The sequence below is a fragment of the Lissotriton vulgaris genome, chromosome 1_1 (assembly GCF_964263255.1).
Source record: "Lissotriton vulgaris chromosome 1_1, aLisVul1.2, whole genome shotgun sequence".
NCBI classification, from domain to species: Eukaryota; Metazoa; Chordata; class Amphibia; order Caudata; family Salamandridae; genus Lissotriton; species Lissotriton vulgaris.
Window position 1 is genome coordinate 313,710,254 of NC_141685.1, and position 20,081 is coordinate 313,730,334.

Genomic DNA, 20,081 nt, shown 5'->3' on the forward strand with positions numbered 1-20,081 from the left:
CGTATTTCACTACTGAAGGCTACCTGCTCCATTAGGCCAGACTGAGCTGCGAGGATTATTATACCCTATAATCCCCGCAGGCTCAAGGAGCATGGTAGTGAGTCATGTTTAGTATGCCTGAACTCAGGATGATGAGATATTTCTTGTAGCCAAGTTTATTTCGTTATCCTGGGTTTGCAAATGCTACTTTTAGAAAGTTAGCATTTGCTTGCCTAACCATTTCAGTTGCCTCTGCCAGTATGTGTATCCGACTGTCTGGGATGTGTGAGTGACAGGGCTGGAGGGATGACAGGTGGTGAATGCGCAGATTACACCTTAGTGGGAGGTAGGAGTGCCTCTTGACTCGAACTGTCACTGTGCTCGGCCACCACAATGCTGGCTCCACCCTCCTGGGGAGCGGCGGATGACTCTGCCGGCACCTGGCCCAGGAAGGGCGAAGCCCCCATCAACAAGGTACTCTGGCCACTCCTGTCCGGACAATGCTGGCTCCACCTCCTGTGGGGCGTCTGATGCGCCTGCCCCTCACACTGAAAGCAGAAGCCGGAGTACACCCGCCGGGGTACTCCAGAACTGAGAGTGGCTATGCAAAGGCCCCCCTGGCCTGCGAGAACAAAAGAATTGGCCTATAAAAGATGGAGCCCTGCTCCTTGAAAGTTAGATCCAGTTTGGGCCACAGAACGACTCTGCCCTACGAGAAGGACCGCGAGAAGACAAAGAAGGGTGCTGACTCTTGCTTGTGTCTGGTGCCTTGCTGCTGAAGGAGAGGAAGACAAAACGACGAAACGACTTTTGTGCTACTTTGTGCCAAACTCTGCAAAGAGATCTCCGAGGGCTTGGAAACTGAACTTGCCCCCTGACCAGCGTCCCAGGACCAGTGGACGCTAAACCCCCCTTGGAAGAAAGCGACTGCGGGTGCTGATCATCGCCGCAGTACCGACAAAGAGGAAGCTCCTCTAAGGCATCCACTCCCTCCCGACCACCGTGACCGGGGCCCAAAGCTACAGCGGAAGCACAGTGAGGACCAGCCGCCGCTGGCCCGAACATCGTGACCACACCTGCGCTGGGAGCCCGAGAGCAAAGCGAAGGAGGACCCGTCTGGTCCGAGCTATCGAGGCGACTGCATAGCGAGCCGTCCCTCACCTGCAAGGACAGACTATTGCCCTACGAGAATCCACACGGTCGGTAGCCTGCCCGACAGCCCAGCTGTGAGCCCACAGCTGCACCGACATTTGGCTGGGTACGTCCTGCACTTGGGGACCGTACTGCCACTTGTCACCGCCACACAGCCGCCGACTCCAAGGTCGGAGCAGACGACAAAGAGAGGACCGTGCCGCCACAGAGCACCGCTGCCCCGGACGACCAGTGACCTGCTCGGCAGAAGAGCCGCAACGATCAACGACACCGGGAAGGCAACGCGACGTGGGACAGATCCCCTGGAAGCCGCTGGCTCCACAACGAACTTTGTTTAACACCGGCCTACGGGCCTCACAAGAACTACGATAAGAACTGTGGTAATCTAAAGCTGATATCCTGCAACCGTATCCGTAAAGTTATTGCCTGTATTCACAAGCCTACGTAAAGTTTATATAAAGAGATATATTTTTACAAGAATACAGTCTGGTCTCGTTGTGTGGTGGGTTGGTTGTGAAGGTGTACTGTTGCAAGTGTTTAACCCTATGTGCCCCAAAGATTAGCCTAAGACTGCTTAAGCCACACTACCTAGAGGGTAAGCAGAGGTTGTCTGGAAGGTAACCCTCAGCCCTGACGAGGAAGAGAGAGTCCCTGCTTGTCGCTAGTGCTTGCACTGCGCCAACTAGAGTCTCCCCCTTCCTACAAGATGTGAACTAGTCTTAAGGGATAATCTTCAAAGGGATGTTTCTCTCCTGACTCTATCTGTCCCCTGAGAAGAATGTTAGGCACATTTGTTACTCAATTATTTTTCAATCAAAACACATTCAATCATAACATACACTCCTCGCTTCATGTTGACCAAAGTTCTCTTCAATTCAATGACTGTGAGTGGACTTATCACGATGGGCAACCAAATCTTTCCTTCATAATGAAAGTTGTTGTTAGACTTGACAGCCTTACGTTGGTCTTCCCTCCAGCTTTTAGGCTACGCCTTCCACTTTTCTGACCTTGTTGTAGCTGGCTTTAGGACTGGCTTAGCTTGTTCGGCTTGTTTACGAACACTTAACTTTCAAAGGGCAACAAATAGAACGGTGTATACCTACTGGTGCACACAGTCAACAGAATAACGCCTTTAAAAAAGAAGCATGTCCTTGCGAGTCCAGTCCTCTATTAGATCAAAATAAATCAGTGTAGGTGTGGTGTCAAATTAGTCATTGGGGTACAACTTAGAATAGGTTTGTAGAAAGTGTAATATAGAAATTGTAATGTGAAGTGTTAATGTATATTTGTATTGTTTTTTGGTGCTAAAAGTGTATATATAATTGTATGTAGTGAATTGTTGTTTTTGTATGGCAACATGTAAACCTCTGACAACCTCAAAAGTATATAAAGTGATGTAACTTGCAAACGATAAAAATATTCATAACACCCAAGGATTAAATATTTAGGGTGTTAAATCTGCTCAGAATAAAAAATAGAGGCAGAATTGGAACGTGACCGGGTTCCCTTATTTATAAACTAGCTAGCCTGCAGCATTGATTGTGCTGTGCTACCCAATTACATAGCCCTTTAACCAAGGCTCAGGCCTGCCTTTGCAGAGCCTGTATTTGCAGTTCCACCCTGCAATGTCACCCTGGCAAAAAAACCCTTTTGCTGTGCCCAAACATTTCCTTTTTATCAATAGAAACCAACCTTATGGTAGGCCCTGGGCAACCCGGAGGGCTGGGTGCAGTGTATTTAAAAAGCAGGACATGTTCTTTTACCTTGTCCTGTTAGTAGAAAAACTCCCAAAGTCGTTTTTCACTACTGCAAAGCCTACCTCTCCCACAGGATGATACTGGGATTACCTTATTACAATGTATAAATGCAATCTGGAAGAGATGAATATTTCAAGTTTGGTGTCTCTGGAATCACAATTAAGATCACAACTTAGGGTGAGGTCAGGTTTTTAAATTGCAATTCTAAAAATGCTGCTTTTAGAAAGAATGGATGGAATGCTGGACAATGCAAACATTCACCCCCAGTCACAAGGATCTGGATTTAATCCATCATTCTTTTGCTCACCACACCACCCAGTTTGGATCTGGCCATATGCAAATCAGTCTTGACCCTGTTCCTTGTGGGAACAGTTCAGCCCGAATTGCCAAGCCAGGTCCTCCCTGGGCCGGAAACAAGCATACTGGAAAAGACCGGTTTCAGGGCATCACCCTTCATCAGCCAGGCTAGCTTGAATCCAGTGGTCTAGTGAGCACCGGACCCACGTCTGGGCATACCTTTCTCACTTAGGGAGACATATGCAAAATAAACAAAGGATGGATGGAATGCTGGACAATGCAAACATTCACGCCCAGTCACAAGGATCTGGGTTTAATCCATCATTCTTTTGCTCACCACACCACCCCAGTTTGGACCCAGCCATATACAAATCAGTGCCTGCTGCCTGTCTCTGATCACCTGTCTGGGGTGGGTGACAGCTGGACTTTGTGTATTCCCTCTAGACTCTCACACACAATGGGAACTTAGGTGTGACTTGATGGGCCATCCTGGGGGAATGAGAGGGATGAGCTGGACCCAGCCTCACTTACACCTGACTATACCATGTCCTGTCCCCACACACAGGGCTGCATAGCCTCCTGTAGTGAGTCTGGAGCCACGGCGGGAAAGGCAGGACCTCTGTGCACTACAATGGTCTGTCTTTGAAGACTTCCCCCAATTCAAAGTTCAACTGGGTATAATGACTGGACCCCTGACATCAATACTTCAGTACACTTCTGCACCTGTGACTACTCTGCCAGGAAGAAGGACTGCTGTGTTGGTGAAGGACTGCCACTCTGCTGGACTGCTGCTTTGCTGGACTCCTACCTTTCCATGCTGGCCTGCAGCCTGCTGTTCCTCTGCCTGGGTGGGAAGGACTGGACCTGCGACACTTGAACCCTGGGGGACTCCATGGGCTAGCTGAGTGGCCTCCTGATCGGAAGTCCTAGTTTCATACAAGAATTCCACCCACCCTGCCTCTTTACCTAGACCTTGCCATCTCTGAGTCTACTCTGCCAAGTGGTGCCACCCCAGTCCTGGACCCATGGAAGTGGGCCTAAGGTGTTTGCTCCAGACCAGACGCATCTCATGGCAAACCAACGCATCTCTGCGACTGCGGAGATTGGAACCAATGCATTGCTGCTACTGCATGGATCTGAACTAACGCATTGCCACTGCTTATGGGATCAGAACGGACCCATCAATACTGCCGCAGGGATCGGATCCAATACATCACCTTCGGAGCTGCAACTGCACAACGCTTTTCCTAAGGAAAGGTACTCGGATCCTTGTCAATGGCAACATTTACCTCGCATCACTGCTTCCCCACTCATCGGAGACAACGCATCTTCTCGACTGTGCAACACATCCTTAACACTGGTCTTCGCATCCCAAGCCCTGTTGAAAACACTTCTTGACATTGATGCATCAGGATCCTGCACCACAGCCTTGCCACATTTCGGAAGGGGTGCATCACCTCTGCTCCGCGACACATGTTGTCCCTTATTCATGTAACTCGTGTCGGCCTCTGAGAAGTCTGGAAGTCAGTGTCCTGAGTAGCAAATCCGTCGGGATCCGGCAGGAGCCTTGGAAATGCAGACCGGCAAGATGCTTCTTTGGTGCCTATTTGAACAGGGGAGTCACTCCTTGACCCCAAGTGAGATTCTTCCATCTACTAGTCATGTAGAATGTTGAAGTTCCAGGATATATGTTGCAGAGTTTCGTCCAGGTGCAATCTGAAGTCCTAAGGACTGGGGTCCCATACTTATACTATGTTAGGGGGTTGGACATACTCCGGGGACCCACCTATGGGAGGGTCTGGGAAGAGGGGTGGTTACACCCATTCCCTTTGTCAAGGGTCATGCCAGAGCAGGGGCTGAGTGCCCCTGCAGCCTGTTTGAACTAGGGTATGCACAGGGACACCAAGTGTGCCCCCAGCACTCTCTGAAAAGCATTCTCTGAATGCCCCCACCCAGCCCCAATACACTAAAGCCTGTCTGGGAGGTGGTCACACCTCCCTGTGACAGGAAACCTATTGTCCATGCCTCCCCTGCCAGTGTTTCATCCAAACAGCAGGAGGTCAGACCTGTGTCTGTGGCATCCATTTTGTGATGCCAGGGCTCAGAACAGCCTCAGAGAATACATTCCGAAAGCTTTACAGGTATACCCAATGCACTCAAAAGTAAAACATATGTTAAGTAACATTCAAACACGTATACAATGAACAAAGCGACAGAGAGATGTAGGAATCTCCAGTGGGAGAGTGGTCCGATGGAGTCCTTTATTTAGTAAAACAGCCAGCCGACACGTGTTCATTGCTATTGCGAATCCTTAGGGCTATATATGGCTGTGTTACACCAGAAGGTCGCTCAGCTGGTGATAATTCCGACCCAGCCGGGCCTGTGACCGTAGACGAAGCAATAACAGGGAAGAAGCTGCCGCTCCCTGTGTAAGGTAATTAACAGTTGTCCCGGTCTCGTGTATTGGATCCCAACGACAACTTCATGTATGGCGTGTTCGAGCGTTAGTACATTTCAATTAAAAGTCTCACGGGGCTCCACGCTGCTATTATGCAGCCACGAGTCGGGTACGACTCACTTGGCGTGAAGACGAAATGCCAAATTCTAGTATGTAGTGCAGCGTTGCCTCGTACTTCTCGTGGGTTGTGTTCCGAAATCTACAGAGGTAGTCCTGCTCATGCATGGGCACCCTCTCACACAAAACCAGGCACTCTGCCTTCAGGATTGATAAGGCCTGCCATAGGAGTGACTAGGTTGATATGTGTTAGTGAGTAAAGATAGATAAATGTAACCTGTATCTTAGTAAGGGGTGCATGCTAACCCTGGGCGTAGTTTGCATAGTAGCACTACACATAGCTGCACGTAGTATACTTTGATCTACACGTAAAACACAAACTGCATAGTGCGTAGCTGATAGCACTGTGTACTTGTCTGCATTGTGCAATAATTGCAAATGGCAGCTTGCACAGTGCCAGTTATGATAAAATAAGTATCTCTATCTTTATATGCTAAAGAGCATATAGTACTTTCACAAAAGTGAAACTGAAAAATTAGCCAGCTGTGAGAGGTGATAATTTCGGGATCTTCCATAACCCAGGGAGAGAACCAAGCAGATGCCTTGAAAACAAAAAGCACATCTTGTTGAACGATTTGGTGGTGGTCCTATCCTCTTAGGACCACCCCAAGCACAGTTATTGGCAAAAAAAACCACCCAAATGCCCTGCAAAGCATTATGGGACGAGATTAGCAATGGGCAGTGAATATTATAGTATCCAATATCAAAATAATTCTAAAAAGAGCTGCAGTTCAACTAGTCGTTACTAGATGTCTCTCACGAGTCAAATGCAAAAGCATTGAACTTATTCTTACATCAAGCTGCAGTACCACTAGTCGTTACTAGATCTCCCTCACGAGTCAAATGCAAAAGCTTCATGAAAGGGTTTAGCTGATTTTGCCTTACCCAGGCTGCAGTAGCAGACCTGTGGTGCCATTTTGGAAGGCTTCCCAGGGGGGGCATAATACATGCTTCAGCCCCTGGTAGGCCACTGGGTTACCTATGCCCTTAGTACCTAAGGTACCGTATACTAGGGGCTCACAAGGGTAACCCAGTAACCAATCTGGAGAGTACCTAAAGTGCATGCAATCAATTTAGAGAGAAAGCAGCTAGGCTGGGGTCCTGGATAGCAGGGCCCCAGCCAGACTTAAGTTGAAAGACAGTGAAACACCAGCAAAAAGTGGGGGTAATCATAGTAAGCAGATCCTACTCTCCTACAAGCCTGAGCTGGGCCTCCCAGCCTGAGACTGGGTCTGCTATGCACCTCCCAGAATTTCCCAGAACTGGAGTGAGCTCTGCACAACTAAGAAAATGTTATGAGGTTATGCACCTCATATTTGGGCAAGCCAACCCCTCTGGAATGCTTTCGGGCCCCACAGGTTTGGCAGGTGACCGTGACCTTCCTCTGAGCCTGGTCTTGTGGTGCTGTTCTTAGGCATGCTGATGAAACTCGGGAGTGCCAACCCTATCATTATACTCAACTTGAATACGGATCTGACCGGCGTCATCTGATGTCTACTCTGGCGCTGACCAGACTAAGACCTTGTGGGTTGGAGACAGCGCCTCCTTTCACTGATAGACCCTATGGGAAATATGATTAGGAGGGATCTGAGGATCTTTACAGATATGCAGACCCCCATAGAAGAGCCCGTAGGCAACTGGTCCAGTGGTAAGCCAGGGGCATAAGGCACTATTCAGCTCTTAGGTATCACATATTTGGATCAGTGTTGTCTGGCCGCTGCCATTAAGATGTTGCCTCGCTGTTTCTGAGTCGGGGCATTCCTTCCCGACATCCATTTGAACGATATTGGTAAATCCCAAGTCAAGGCTCCGTGGCCATTTCAGTGAGGTTGCTCTTAGCAAGTCACGCATGATCATTGTAGCTGAGCTGCTGCACAATACCGCTCATAGTTTGGGGCCCCCAGGCCGCCGTCCGTCAGTGCCAGGTATAGTTTATGGAGGGCCACCCTGGCCCTGGAGTTTCCCCATATCAGGGACACCTGTAAGGATTACAGTTCCCTAAAGATTCTCAGAGGCAGGTGATAGGGGAGTGCGTAGAAGAAGTACAGAAGGTGGGGAAAGATCAGCATCTCTGAGATGGCCACCTGGACGATTGGGGACAATGGTAGGCTTCGCCAAAATGGGAGAGTCGAACGGGCCTAAGTTATGACCCAACCGAGATTCCCATCCACAGTATCAATTGCCAGATGATAAACCAGGAATCCCAAGTATTTAAAGATGTTGAACGCCCATGTCAATAGTTTGCCCAGCACCATTCGTGTCTGGGCCGGTGTCATTGGAGACACTGGGAACACTACTGATTTAGTCCAGTTAACTTGCAGCCCGGAGACTCTTGTATGCGTATTTAAGAGGTCCATGATCGACTGCAGTATCTCAGCCCTGCCACGTAGGTATAATAATGCGTCGTCGGCTTACAATGACACTATGTGCCATCGCCGATCAACCTGTAGGCCATAATCGGAGACCCATTGTCGCAGTTTGCACGCCAATGGCTCTATAGCCGGGGCAAATAGAATCAGTGACAGAGGACAACCCTAGCTTGTGCCCCGTGCCATTGAGAAAAGCAGTGAGAAAGTGCGACCTGTCTTCACTCTGGCTTGGTCTCTGGAATACAGCAGATGTCTCCATTGAGTGAAATTGGGGCCGATGCCGAACCACTCCAGTATCGCTAGGAGGTAAGCCAATCTCAGAGTGTTAAAAGCCTTCTCGATATCCAAGGAGGCAACCCAGGGCTTCTCCGCCTCACCCTGTGCCCAGTCCAGCAGGGCAAACAGACGGCGCAGATTCAAACCCGTATTACGGCCTGGTATGAAGCCATTTTGGTCCTCATGGACCAGCAGTGGAACAGCAGTGATCAACCTATTCACCAGAAATTTCCCAAGGACCTTATAGTCGACATTCAACATCGACAGAGGGCAATAGGAGGCCATTTGGAGGGGGTTGCAGCTCAGCTTTGGCAAAATCACTAGTTTTGCCTCTCTTAAAGCGGGTATCAATGCACCAGTTGCGAAGGCTTCGTGTACACCTTGGCCAGCCTGGGTGCTAGTTGCTCGGAGATGGTGGAATAAAATTCTAATGGCCACCCATCTGTCCCCGATGTCTTGCCCATTGCCAGCTGTCCAATTGCATCTGTGATCTCATCAAGCGCGATGGGATCCTGTAAGGCATCATAATGTGATTGTGTAATCTGTGGGAGTTGTATCCCCGCAAGGGAGTCTGGATTAGTAGGGGGTCCTGTATGGCCTGGGCCGTATACAACACTATATAATATTCATCAAATGTTTGGTTAATGGCCTCCTGTGTGTTCATTAGAGTCCCGGTGGACGTATATATGGCAGTGATAGGGGGTTGAATAGTGTCTGTCCGCAAAAGCCACGCAAGCAGTCTGCCCGCCTTGTCACCCTCCTTGTGTCTGTGTGGCAGGTAGGTCCTATAGTCTAATGCACAGAGGTCATCCATCGTGTTTGTAAATGCCAAGTGGGCCCGGGCTATTGAGGGGCCAATTTGGGGGTCGATGGGAATGCCCTGCTCGCAACTCTGTTTCGCTAACTTGTGGGTGCGAAGCGCAGTGGCCAGCGTTTTCTGTTTGCCGTATGTGGTCTTGATGGCGTGCCCTCGAAGGAGGGCCTTGAAGGCGTCCCACTCCACTCCTGCAGACAAGGCAGTTCCCTCATTCACCACAAAACAGGATTCAATGGATTCCAGGAGGGTAACCTGGTAGAACGAGTTGGCGAGCAACACTTGGAAGGCGCCAGGTCAAAATCTCGGGGTGCTTCATGCCCCTGGACAAGCGTAGCTTCAATGGGGCATGGACAGAAAGTGCATGCGCCAAATAGTCAGCATGTAATGCGCTGTGAAGGACGTTGTCAGAGCTGAATATTAACCTGTGTGTACAAATCGCTTAGTACCGAATAGTGCGAGAAAGTGTACGCCTGGGGATGCATCCTGTACCATACATGATGGACCTGCATGTTCGATACCGACTACCCCATGTGTTGTGCTAGTTTAATAGAATGTGCCCCCAAGAGGGGAAGACGGGAGTTATCCATGTCAAGGTCTCACATGCCAATAAGATCACCACCCCAGTGCATGGGAGCCATGGGATCTGTAAGTAAGGATGGTGTGAGTGCTTGGAGGAAAGTGGATTGGCCTGGATTCGGGGCATAGAGGGAAACCAGCACCAAGGGGGACCAATTCAGGAGGTCCTCCATGGTGATGAAACGGCCCTGTGCGTCCACTCTGGAGTGTGTAATTTGCAGTAGGATCCCCGGTGCAACCCATATAAGCATTTCCTGAGCATATCCCAGGACCATGCCCCTCAAGCGTTTGCAGAGCAATGCAAGTTTTTGTGTGGTGAAATGCGTCCCCTGTAGCAGTGGAAACAGGATCCCATGGCTGCATAAGTATTGGTATACTTTGTGTTGCTTAGCGCATCCGGCCAGTCCCCTCACATTCCAGGCCAGTTTTGAGTAGTCCCCAGTCGCCATCTACTTGGTTGGAGTGTGAAAATGCGGTGTGCAGCAGACCACTGGCTGATAGAGTCCACCCCCCTTGTGAATCACCTCCCCTGCATGATAAGGGCTAGGCATGGCCAATCCATGAGTCCCACTGTGTGCAAGCATACCAAGAGATCAACATAATAATAAGAATATTCCCAACATCTCACCCAAGGCCTGTTTGCCAACAGGCAATGGGCCATTCACACTAAAATGCGGAACATGTAAATCACTAGATATAACATGTAATAAAATAAGAACAAATGATTTGCTGTATCAGCTACTTATCGCTCATTGGGGAAGGTGCAGCAGAATAGTAGTGCAGTGTCCTTGCCACCTCCCATGATTCAGCCTTGCGCCCAGCTAGCATGTGCAGGCAGTCCAGCCGCTGCAGTTTAGGGTACCTCAGAGTCCGCAAATGTCAACCCAGTGTGTTAGCAGTTTGTGGAGTGAGGGCCGGGCCGCCCCCGATAATGCCTCAAGCTGCGAGGCCATGATGAGCAGTGTCTGGTCCATGGTTATATCGGAGTCTGAGTCCTGTCTGGGAGAGGAAGAGGGGGATAGTGTGGGGGGCTCATGCGCCAGGCCTGTTGGTCGATCCATGCCCATGCCTCCTCGGACCTGTTGCATAAGACTGTGCCCTCTTTGTGTCTGATGCGAAGTTGCGCTTAGTATTGGAGGGAGTATTGAACCTCATGGTCCCTGAAACATTTCTTAACCTCCAGGTATGAGGAGCAGAGGTGGTGCACAGCCAAAGTGTAGTCTGGGTAGATGTGAACCGTGGTGTTGTCGACTTGCCAATGGACCCTGGTGTGGGTGACTTTCACAGGACGTGATCCATGTCAAGGTAGCTAAAAAATCTTGCCACCAATGGTCTGGGGAAAGCGCCCTGTCGGGGGGTCCCCGGTACCCTATGCGCTCGCTCAATGGAGAGGAACTTCGACATCTTACACTGTAGGACGTCTCGTGTGAATCAGTCTTCGCGGTAAAGTTCCATATTAGGGCCCTCTTCCCGTTCAGGAAGGCCCACAATGCGCATGTTGTTCCAGCGCGAGCGCCCTTCCTGGTCCCCCACTCGTGCCCTCAGGAGGTCCACCTCTTGCTGGAGGTATTACAGTTGGGTGGGCGACGCATTTACCATGGGTCGTAGCGACGCCAGTGTAGACACGGACTCTTCCACTCATCCCTTCAGTTTCTAGTGGTCCTCCTGCACATACCCCATGTCAATGTTGAGGAATTTATGTATTTATTTGAAATGTTTTATAAAGCGCGATCAAGACCCATAAGGGTATCAGACCGATATACATGAATGGTAAAAACAAGGGTAACAAACTAAATGGGACAGTAAGTGAGGTTACAACAAAGGGGGAAACAAAACCAATTAAGAGTTGGGGGTATCAGAGGTGCCCTAGAGCACAAGAACAATTTATCATACCAGCATACAATAAAGCACACCTGTGTAATACTATAAGAAGCAGAATATTAACAAAACAAGAGCATGAGAGCAAGTTGATGCTACTAAAGTTCGTTCAAGAGTAGCCGTTTGACAAGTTTCTTGAAAAATACTGTGTAAGGAGTGGATCTAATCTCAGGAGGCAGGGAGTTCCAGATTCTTGGAGCAAGACCGGTGAAAGTACGATTGTAAGATCTTTTCTTTTTGAATCTTGGTGGTTTCGAGAGTAGGGTGGATGTACTTCTAAGGTTCCGGCCAGAGCCGAAAGTTCAAGCTTATTTGCCAGGTAGATCGGAGTGTTGTAATGTATGGCTTTATGGGTCAGGCAAGCTATCTTGAATCGCATTCTGGCTTCAATAACTAGCCAATTTAGTTGCAAAAGGTCAGGGCAGATGTGCTCATGCTTTCGGGAACCTGTGATGAGTCTAGACGATGCGTTCAGGGTATCTCTGAGTAGGGCCAAGCTAGCTTTGAGAAGTCCAGCAAGGGTCACCAGACCATATTCCAACCTAGAGATAACCAAGGATTGAACCGCCAGCCTGAAGTCTTCAGGGGAGGAAAGGTTTGATTTTCCTAAGGGTGTTAAGTTAAAAGTTGGCTCCCCTAAAAGGTGCACTGATGTGCGCTTGATTGTTTAAGTGTTTATCCAAGGTGATGCCTAGAGATTTGGTAGAGTCTACGACATGAGGGGTGCAGCTCAGAGCAGTGAGTTGTTTAAACCATTCCATGGTAGGAGCTAAGTGATTGGTGGGGAATCAAAAGAAATTCAGTTTTGAGAGTATTTAACAGCAGATGGTTCTGAGCTAACCATTGTTGGCTATGTGCAAGTGCAGCATTTAGCATTTTTATGTCCGCTTGAGAGGAGATCTTCAGGTACAGTTGGGTGTTATCCGCATACATGTGATGCTGAATGTTAGCAAGGTTCAGAATGATGGAAAGTTGTTCCATAAAAAGGTTAAAGAGAGTGGGCGAGAGCGTGGATCCTTGAGGTACTTCGATCAGAACAAGGTTACTGGAAGCAAGAAACTGTTCAATGTTGTGTGGTTATGCAGGAAACAGGCGAACTAATTTAGGGCCAGGCCCGATAGACCCATCATATGCTGAAGAAGATCAATTAGGTTCTCATGTTTGATGGTATCAAAAGCTGAGGAAAAGTCCAGAAGGATCAGGAGACAAGGGAAATTTTGGTCAAGGGATCTCAAGGCGTCAGCTACAATGTGGGTTAGTGCTGTTTCAGTACTGTGGCCTGTTCTGAAACCTGACTGATTGGGATCAAGGAGTTGATAATGTGGTTGCATTGCTGCGAGTGGACGCATATTTCGAGCAGCTTAGCTAATGTCATAATGCAGGTGATAGGTCTGAAGTTGTTGGGATCTGACAGGTCCACGTTGGGCTTTTTAGGAATGGGAGTAACTTGCCCAGCCTTGAGGCAGTCCGGTATCTTACCCTGTAAGAGGGATTCATGAATGATCCTAGACCAAAGAGGGACAATGGCTGAATTGTGGTCTTTAAAAAGCTTTGCAGGTAAAGGATCACTGAAATGGTTGGAGGGTTAAGGGACGCCATGTGTGTAGAAGCTCCTTGACAGCTGGGAGGTGAAATGAATTCCAAGAGGTGTTATTCTTGAGAGAACATCCTAAGGGCAATGATATTGTCGAGGATTCTGCCAGCTCAGCTGGAAATGCAGACAGTTTTGGAGGCCTCAGAGTATGAGTGACAGGAAGTAGCTCCAGCTCGGTTTTCTCAGTTTTTTCAGAATATTGAACAGTGAAATCATCACCACTAGGAAGTAAGGAAGCCGGAGTAGTGATAGGGTTGGAAGGATGGTTAGCTTGTTCCTTGAGGATTTCAAAGAGTTTGTTGGGTCTATTTTTATCTCCATCCAGCTGAGTCCTTAAGTGGTCTATTTTAGCCAAGCGAATGTGTTTGTTGTAAGTACTTCTCAATTTGCTAAGTAGAGTGTGACTAGTGGTGGAGGGCGTGTTTACCGGAGCCTCTTTGAAAGTCTAAGATTGCGCCGCTCATCACTTAGGGCACCATTAAACCAGGGTTTGGAATGTTTGACAGGACTCCTTTTGAGTTGCTTTGGTGCAATAGTATCAAGAATGTTCAACGCCTTGTTAATGTACTGATCAAGGAGATCGTCAAGGTTGGTCATGTCAGGGGGGCTGTAATCTATTTTTGGTGATTGAGGTTAGCATGTTGAGGTCTCATATTGCGCGTCAGTTGTTTAGCTTTGAGGGGTTGGCCCTGTCTACCCAAGCCCTTTTCCAAGATGAGGAAGGGAATTTGATGATGATCCGAACAGACAAAGGGTAAGATATCACCGATTTGTATGCTGTTGTCTTTAGCAATGATCAGATTGAGAGTAGCTCCCTTATTGTGTTTAGGGCCTTTGCAGAGCTGTGAGAGGTTAAGGTCAGAGAAGAAAGTCTTAAAGGAGCAGGCTATAGGATCATTTGCGTCATTCCAGTGAATGTTAAAGTCTCAGAGGAAGATATGGGAGAGTTGATCTGAGCTCGATCGAATGACCTCCATGATTTCCTCAATGAAGACCAGATTGTCACCCAGTGGATGATAGATGGAGTGCAGTACATAAACCTTCTTGCCTTTATTCCAGATTTCGGTGAGCAGCTGTTCACAGGAGGATAACACAGAACATAGAGATTGTTTTGCAGTCAGGTAGGAGCGATGAGCGAGGGAGTCAATCTTTGTCGCCAGGGTGGTTTTATTATCAAGTATCACCACCAGCAGCTCAGCAAAGTGGTGCTAGTGATCACTGCGGTCTCCCTGAGCCGGGATCCCCGGGTGGCCCGCACTCCTAGTGACCGGGGGGGGGTTGTCTCCACTTCCAAGGGCTGTGACTGGGACTTCTCCGTCCTGGGATTGCCCATTGCGCCGTCTGCAGGGAGCGACAGGCCGGGTGTTGGTCTATTCATCTCCTTGGGGTCTGGAGCTGCCAAAGTTCCTGAGGTGGTGCACCTGTGGGGCTTAGAGGAGGAGCGGTAAGATGGGCAATCAAGATGGCACAGGCAGCTGGACCTGGAATATGCGCTCTTTCGGACCTGGGGGGCCTCGCAACAAGGGCCACCCCTACAGCAGTCATCGTACCAAAAGGATTCCTGGGGTTCTTTACAACGAGCGGTGCCAGCAGTGGGCCCAGACTATGAGGTTCTATCGAATGGAAGCGTGTCAGCCTCTATCACCGGCTCCCCGGTCTCGCCCCACACTGTTTGCAGTTGTGGCGCAGAATGTCGTCGTGTTGGGTACCCCTGTATTTCCCAGCAGGATGTGAATGGCCAGTGGATCACAGGGGGGTGCGCAGCCCTTACAGGTGCCCTTGTGTGTGGTCTGGGGCGTGGGGGAGCCCAGTCCCGGTACACTTCTCCGAGCCCGAAGTCAAGGTAGGGGCCAGGGACTCAGAGGTTCACTCACCATCTGTATGGGGGGCCTCAACAGGCTCGCATGTTCCTAGCCGCCCTGGAGCTCCTCTCTCCCCGGTGCGGATCACCAAGGGCACTGGTTGTTGTGTGATGCAGGCCCATGCCGCCGCCCAAAGCCTCAAATGGTGTCTCCGGCCTTACGGGCCACTTTGGGTCAGGGCCAAAAGTATCGCGATCCAGATCCTGGTGTTCTGCCGGCATGAGCAGGAGAAATTAGAAGTCTCACCCACCAGCAAAGACCCGCACGGGGTTGGCCCGGGAGCTACGGGAATCACGGGTGCCTTGTTCGTGCGGATAGGAGTCAGGGCCCGCAGCAGTGCTCCACAGCCGCCGACAGCATGAAAATCAGCAGGGAGCTGTGCGGGGATCCTGCATGCTCTCATGCAGGATGGTGGGCTAGGCGAGGAGGAAACTGCAGTTTTCTAGGCAGGTGCAGAGCAGAGCTCAGAGCTCTGCGACCGCTCTTGTGGCCATCTTGGCCATGCCCCTCCCCCTTGCTTTGGACACAGTTAAGAGGTATCTTTCAGCCATATTGGATTTCTTGCAGTGGCCAGACCAGCCCTCCGTGTTTAAGTCATCAGGTGTGACTTATTTCCTAAAGGAACTCCAACATGTTTGCTCCAAAACCCTTCATTATGCCCCAATAAGACCTCAATTTAGTTCTAACGCTTTTGATGTGCACACTATTCAAGCCTAAGCATAGTTGTTCTTTATGTCTTTTGACTATCAAAACAACTTTCATAGTGGCCATTACATCAGCCATGAGGGTTAGTGGGCTATTCTGTGATTCAGTAAACACACCATTCCTAAAAAATTATGAAATCCCAGAGTTTTGTTCCTTCATTACCTCAGGTAAATGGGTGACACTTTTTACTAGGATTTTTAGTAATAATGTGGAGACGTTGTGGTGATTTGACCAGGAATCCTATGGAGTAAGGCCCCACGCTTTCAACATTACTTATGAAGTATTTCTCCAGGCCATCCAGGAGAGTGCTCGGGACAGGTACCAGGCCCTGATGGTGTCCCAATCGATGTTTTTAAATCTGCACCTAAATTATAGGGACCTTTTATCACCCCATTTAACTTCTTGATACTGCTTTTAAAGTTAACAGTAGGATTCTACTAATGAGACTGGAAAAATGGGCTCAGGAGTACTCCAATCTAATCCCTGCGCAGAATGGGTTTAAGAAACATCTGGGGACAATTGAACAATGCATTAATTTAGAGCCTCTTGTCGACAAGTATACCAGGGCAAAGGCAGGTACCATGTATTTATGCTTTGCCGATTTGAGTAGTGCATTTGATTCAGTTGACCATAATCTACTCTGGCAAATCCTGGCATCCATGGGAGACTCTAGGGCGATCGTTGGCATCCTTTTTTGCCTATATGAGAAGTAACTAGCCAAATTCGCTTTGGCTCCCAGGGCGAATGTTCACCTTAATGTAAAGTAGAGCGGGGTATACAGCAAGAATGTATGTTAGCACCAATCCTATTTTCCCTTTTCATTAAAGGGGTTGATAACCACTTGCAATAGATACAGGCAGATTCTCAGAGGGTGGCTGGTCGTCCGATGCCAAAACTTTTATATGCGGACGACGCAGTACTATTAGCACGGACCCCATTAGACCTCCAAAGGTTGATGCATGGTTTCTTAGATTTTATACCACAAAGGAGAATGGTAATTAACAAATCGAAAACATTCACCATGATTTGTGGGGCCAAACAAAAATCTTGTGAAATCTTTTTTATTGATAGCACCCCAATACATACAGTGAACTCCTTTTGCTACCTTGGTATTTTATTTTCAGGAAATAGTACATGGACCCAACATATTTTAAATACGAGAGCAAATATGAGTAGGGCCAACCAAGGAATTTTAAAATTTTCTTCCAAACTAGGAAATCTACCAATCAATGAAATGGTAACCATTTACAAAGCTAGAGGAGTAAGCATTGCCCTTTATGGGGCAGGCTTTTGGGTTACATCAATAGCTTGGACCTGCATACAGAAGAAAATTGTTTTTTAAAACGTCTGTTTTATTTATCACCCTCAGTATCAAATACCATTGTACATCACGAGGTGGGGTTTCAATTTTTAGTGGACTCCTTAATGGTTGGACCATTGGTATTATAGGCATCAATTTGGAGTCGGGAAGAGACCGCTTTTACAAGGTAAATTTTTTTAGATTGTTTGAATCTGGATGATGTTTTAGAAATGTTGTGGTTATCTTATATTAATGCCACATTAGGAAACCTGTTTAATTTATCTGTATGGTCGGACCTTGTAAAAATATTGGGGCATATTACCAACGAGTAGCGATATTTATCGCTAACTAGGCTTTGCAACGATTTTTTTATCGCTAAGCATCACCGGAAATTATCGCTGAGATAGCTTGCTATTAGCAACGTTTATCTCCAAAGCGATAATTTTTCTGGCGATAGCGTGAATATCGCTGAGAATACAGCGATATTCACGCATTAGCGACTAAATGCTCTTAGCCATGTTATTCACCTCTCATTGGATAACATGACTAAGAACTGGTCTGAGCATTCGTTAGTTTTTGGCGATAGCGGGAATATTTCCATCGCTACGCCTGCCTTGCTAATAGGTGATAGCGACGTTAGCGACTACTTTCAGTCGCTAACAGCTTGGGTACGCCCACTATGCATGTCATTAGCGATAAATATCGCTGACATGCAAAGCGGGCTCCAAAACGTTCGCTATCGCCTAAAAGCTGTCGCTAGCATCAGTTAGTGACAGCTTGCTAATAGAGCGATAGAATTATCGCCGCTTAGCGGCCGAAAACGGCCGCTAAACCGGCGATAATTGCCTATCGCCCCGCTTGATAATATGCCCCGTTGTCCTTTACTAAGAAAGAGAATAAAGAGTCCTTCCTGCTACAAAGGCGGGATGTCAGAGCAAAATCGAAGCTAAATAAACCGACAGTGGACTTATATAAATCTTTTATGCTAAAGGAGGGAGCCAATAACCATTTGTCACATGTGACATATGTACAGCACTGTTTTGTGTTATTGAGATTGAGATGTGGTATTGCCCGTTATCTTGTCGCATTCCCTAAAATGAAATCTCGCCCCCCAGATTTGGTACCATGTCCGTGTGACAATAAGAGCAAACAAAGTACATTGCACTTTCTATTATTCTGTGATTTTTATCGTAATTTTCGTTGTTTTTATCTTAAGCCCCTGTTTGTTGCCCACAATATTAGGTCCTATAAATTAGCCATGAAGTTTTTGGCGACATTAGAGGATCCGCTAACACGTTATAATGTAGCCCTGTTCATTCTGGAATCGATTAATGCAAGGAAAAGCATGTTGCTATCATCTAGAAATGAATTGCTCTTAATAATTGATATTGTAAATTATGTTTTATTTTTCTGAGATGTATTTTATTGCATGCACATTTATGGCTGTTATATCTTTTAATAGCCAAATAAAGATTTTGAAATGAAAATGACGAATATATTTTTAAAAAGAAATCAGGAAATGACTTTATTCCTCGTCCTCTACAGAGTCACAATGCAGGTAAACTTCACCCCCTCTGCCTCGTCGCCATAGTGTTTGGTAATCCGACAGCGCTCCACTGTGGTGACGCAGTGGACTGGAAATCTGGGCCCATTTTAAATCAGGCAGGTTTTAGTATTTCAAAGTGTGTTCTTAGTATTCCTGCAGATGTAATATTCGTGGGTTTTCTCAGACATGAAAGACCTTGGCCAGTAAAAACTTTAACATGAAAACCCAAGTCCCTAACGAGTTTCAATCAGCCGTTCATGTTTCCCATGCTGATAAATTAAGCACGATTCAACGGAGTAATTATGTCCCCTGGTATTTATAATACTCAGAAACAGTCCAACAGCGACATTCAGCACAATACAAGAAACGTGGTCAGAAGCATTACCTGTCGCTGAAACCTCCGGACAGCACCCTCCATCTGGCGCAGGCCCTCCTCTCGCCTCGCCTGCTCTGCTCGGATTTTCTCCGCCGTCCGCCTCCGCCGCATCCACTTAATGCCCAGGACCACAGTGGCCGATCCGCAGAGGATGCCGGCGAGCAGGCGGACGTCAAACTCAGGCTCCGGGACCCGCTTCATCCTTACTAGCGTCGCCCTTTCACTCTCCCTCTGTTGCTTTCAAATATTTCTCCGTCAACTGCAGAAAGTAAAGGGAACTTCCACTCTTCCAGACTTATATTTTAACAGCGAACTGTGGAGCAGCGCCTTGAACAAGAAGTTTAAAATCTATTTCAGCAAGAAGTACTTACGCGGTAATTATTGCTTCATAGGAGGTCAATTAATGCCAGGATTTTATTAACATTTTAAAGAAGAGCTCTGACTTTAAGACCGACCCCTGAGGAGAATCAATCCGCCCTCTAGCTGTATGGCTGGCTTTCTATCCGTGACAGAGTGGGCCACGGGTGTCTGTGCCGCGCCTGGCTCTGCCGCAAAGATCAAAGTCTGCCTACTCTGTCTCACGAATTGTATGTGCAGTGAACGCCCCAGACCTGTACTGCTGAGCAAAACAGCAAGTTATATATTGGCAAGGCGATGCATTTATTAGATAAAGTTTAAGGTGGACTGAGCGCGTCTTTGGGCCTCATTCACATACTGCATTTTTTAAGGGAATAAGGTAGTATTCTTGTAGAACTATTGTGCTGCTGTTAAATCTGCCCGGTCGCTCACTCCCGACCCCAGCTTTGGTGAGGTTGCACTGGCCTCTGTTAAGGCATCCGGTCTCCTTTAAAGCCATGTGCTATTCCCACAAACGTTTCAACCACAAAGGCCCTAATATCTCCACCCTCTGATTACACCTTACTTTCCTAAAAGAAATCTGAGACCAGCTGATGCTTTCCTTGCATGCATTCCTAGAATCAAAAGAGTATGTACAGGGGCCGCTCCTTCAGCTACTTGGCAGC

At 47.9% G+C, this 20,081-nt stretch overlaps 1 protein-coding gene across 1 annotated transcript in view; it reads right to left on the bottom strand.

The window, feature by feature from the left end:
- LOC147747107 (vitamin D3 hydroxylase-associated protein-like) overlaps positions 1 to 19,471 on the bottom strand; it is a 329,790-nt gene extending 310,319 nt beyond the window's left edge. The window contains exon 1 of the mRNA XM_086952358.1: positions 19,069 to 19,471. Coding sequence (XP_086808484.1) covers positions 19,069 to 19,260 — 192 coding nt within the window. The 5' untranslated portion in view covers positions 19,261 to 19,471. The remainder of the gene's footprint in view (positions 1 to 19,068) is intronic.
- Positions 19,472 to 20,081: the final 610 nt, after the last annotated feature.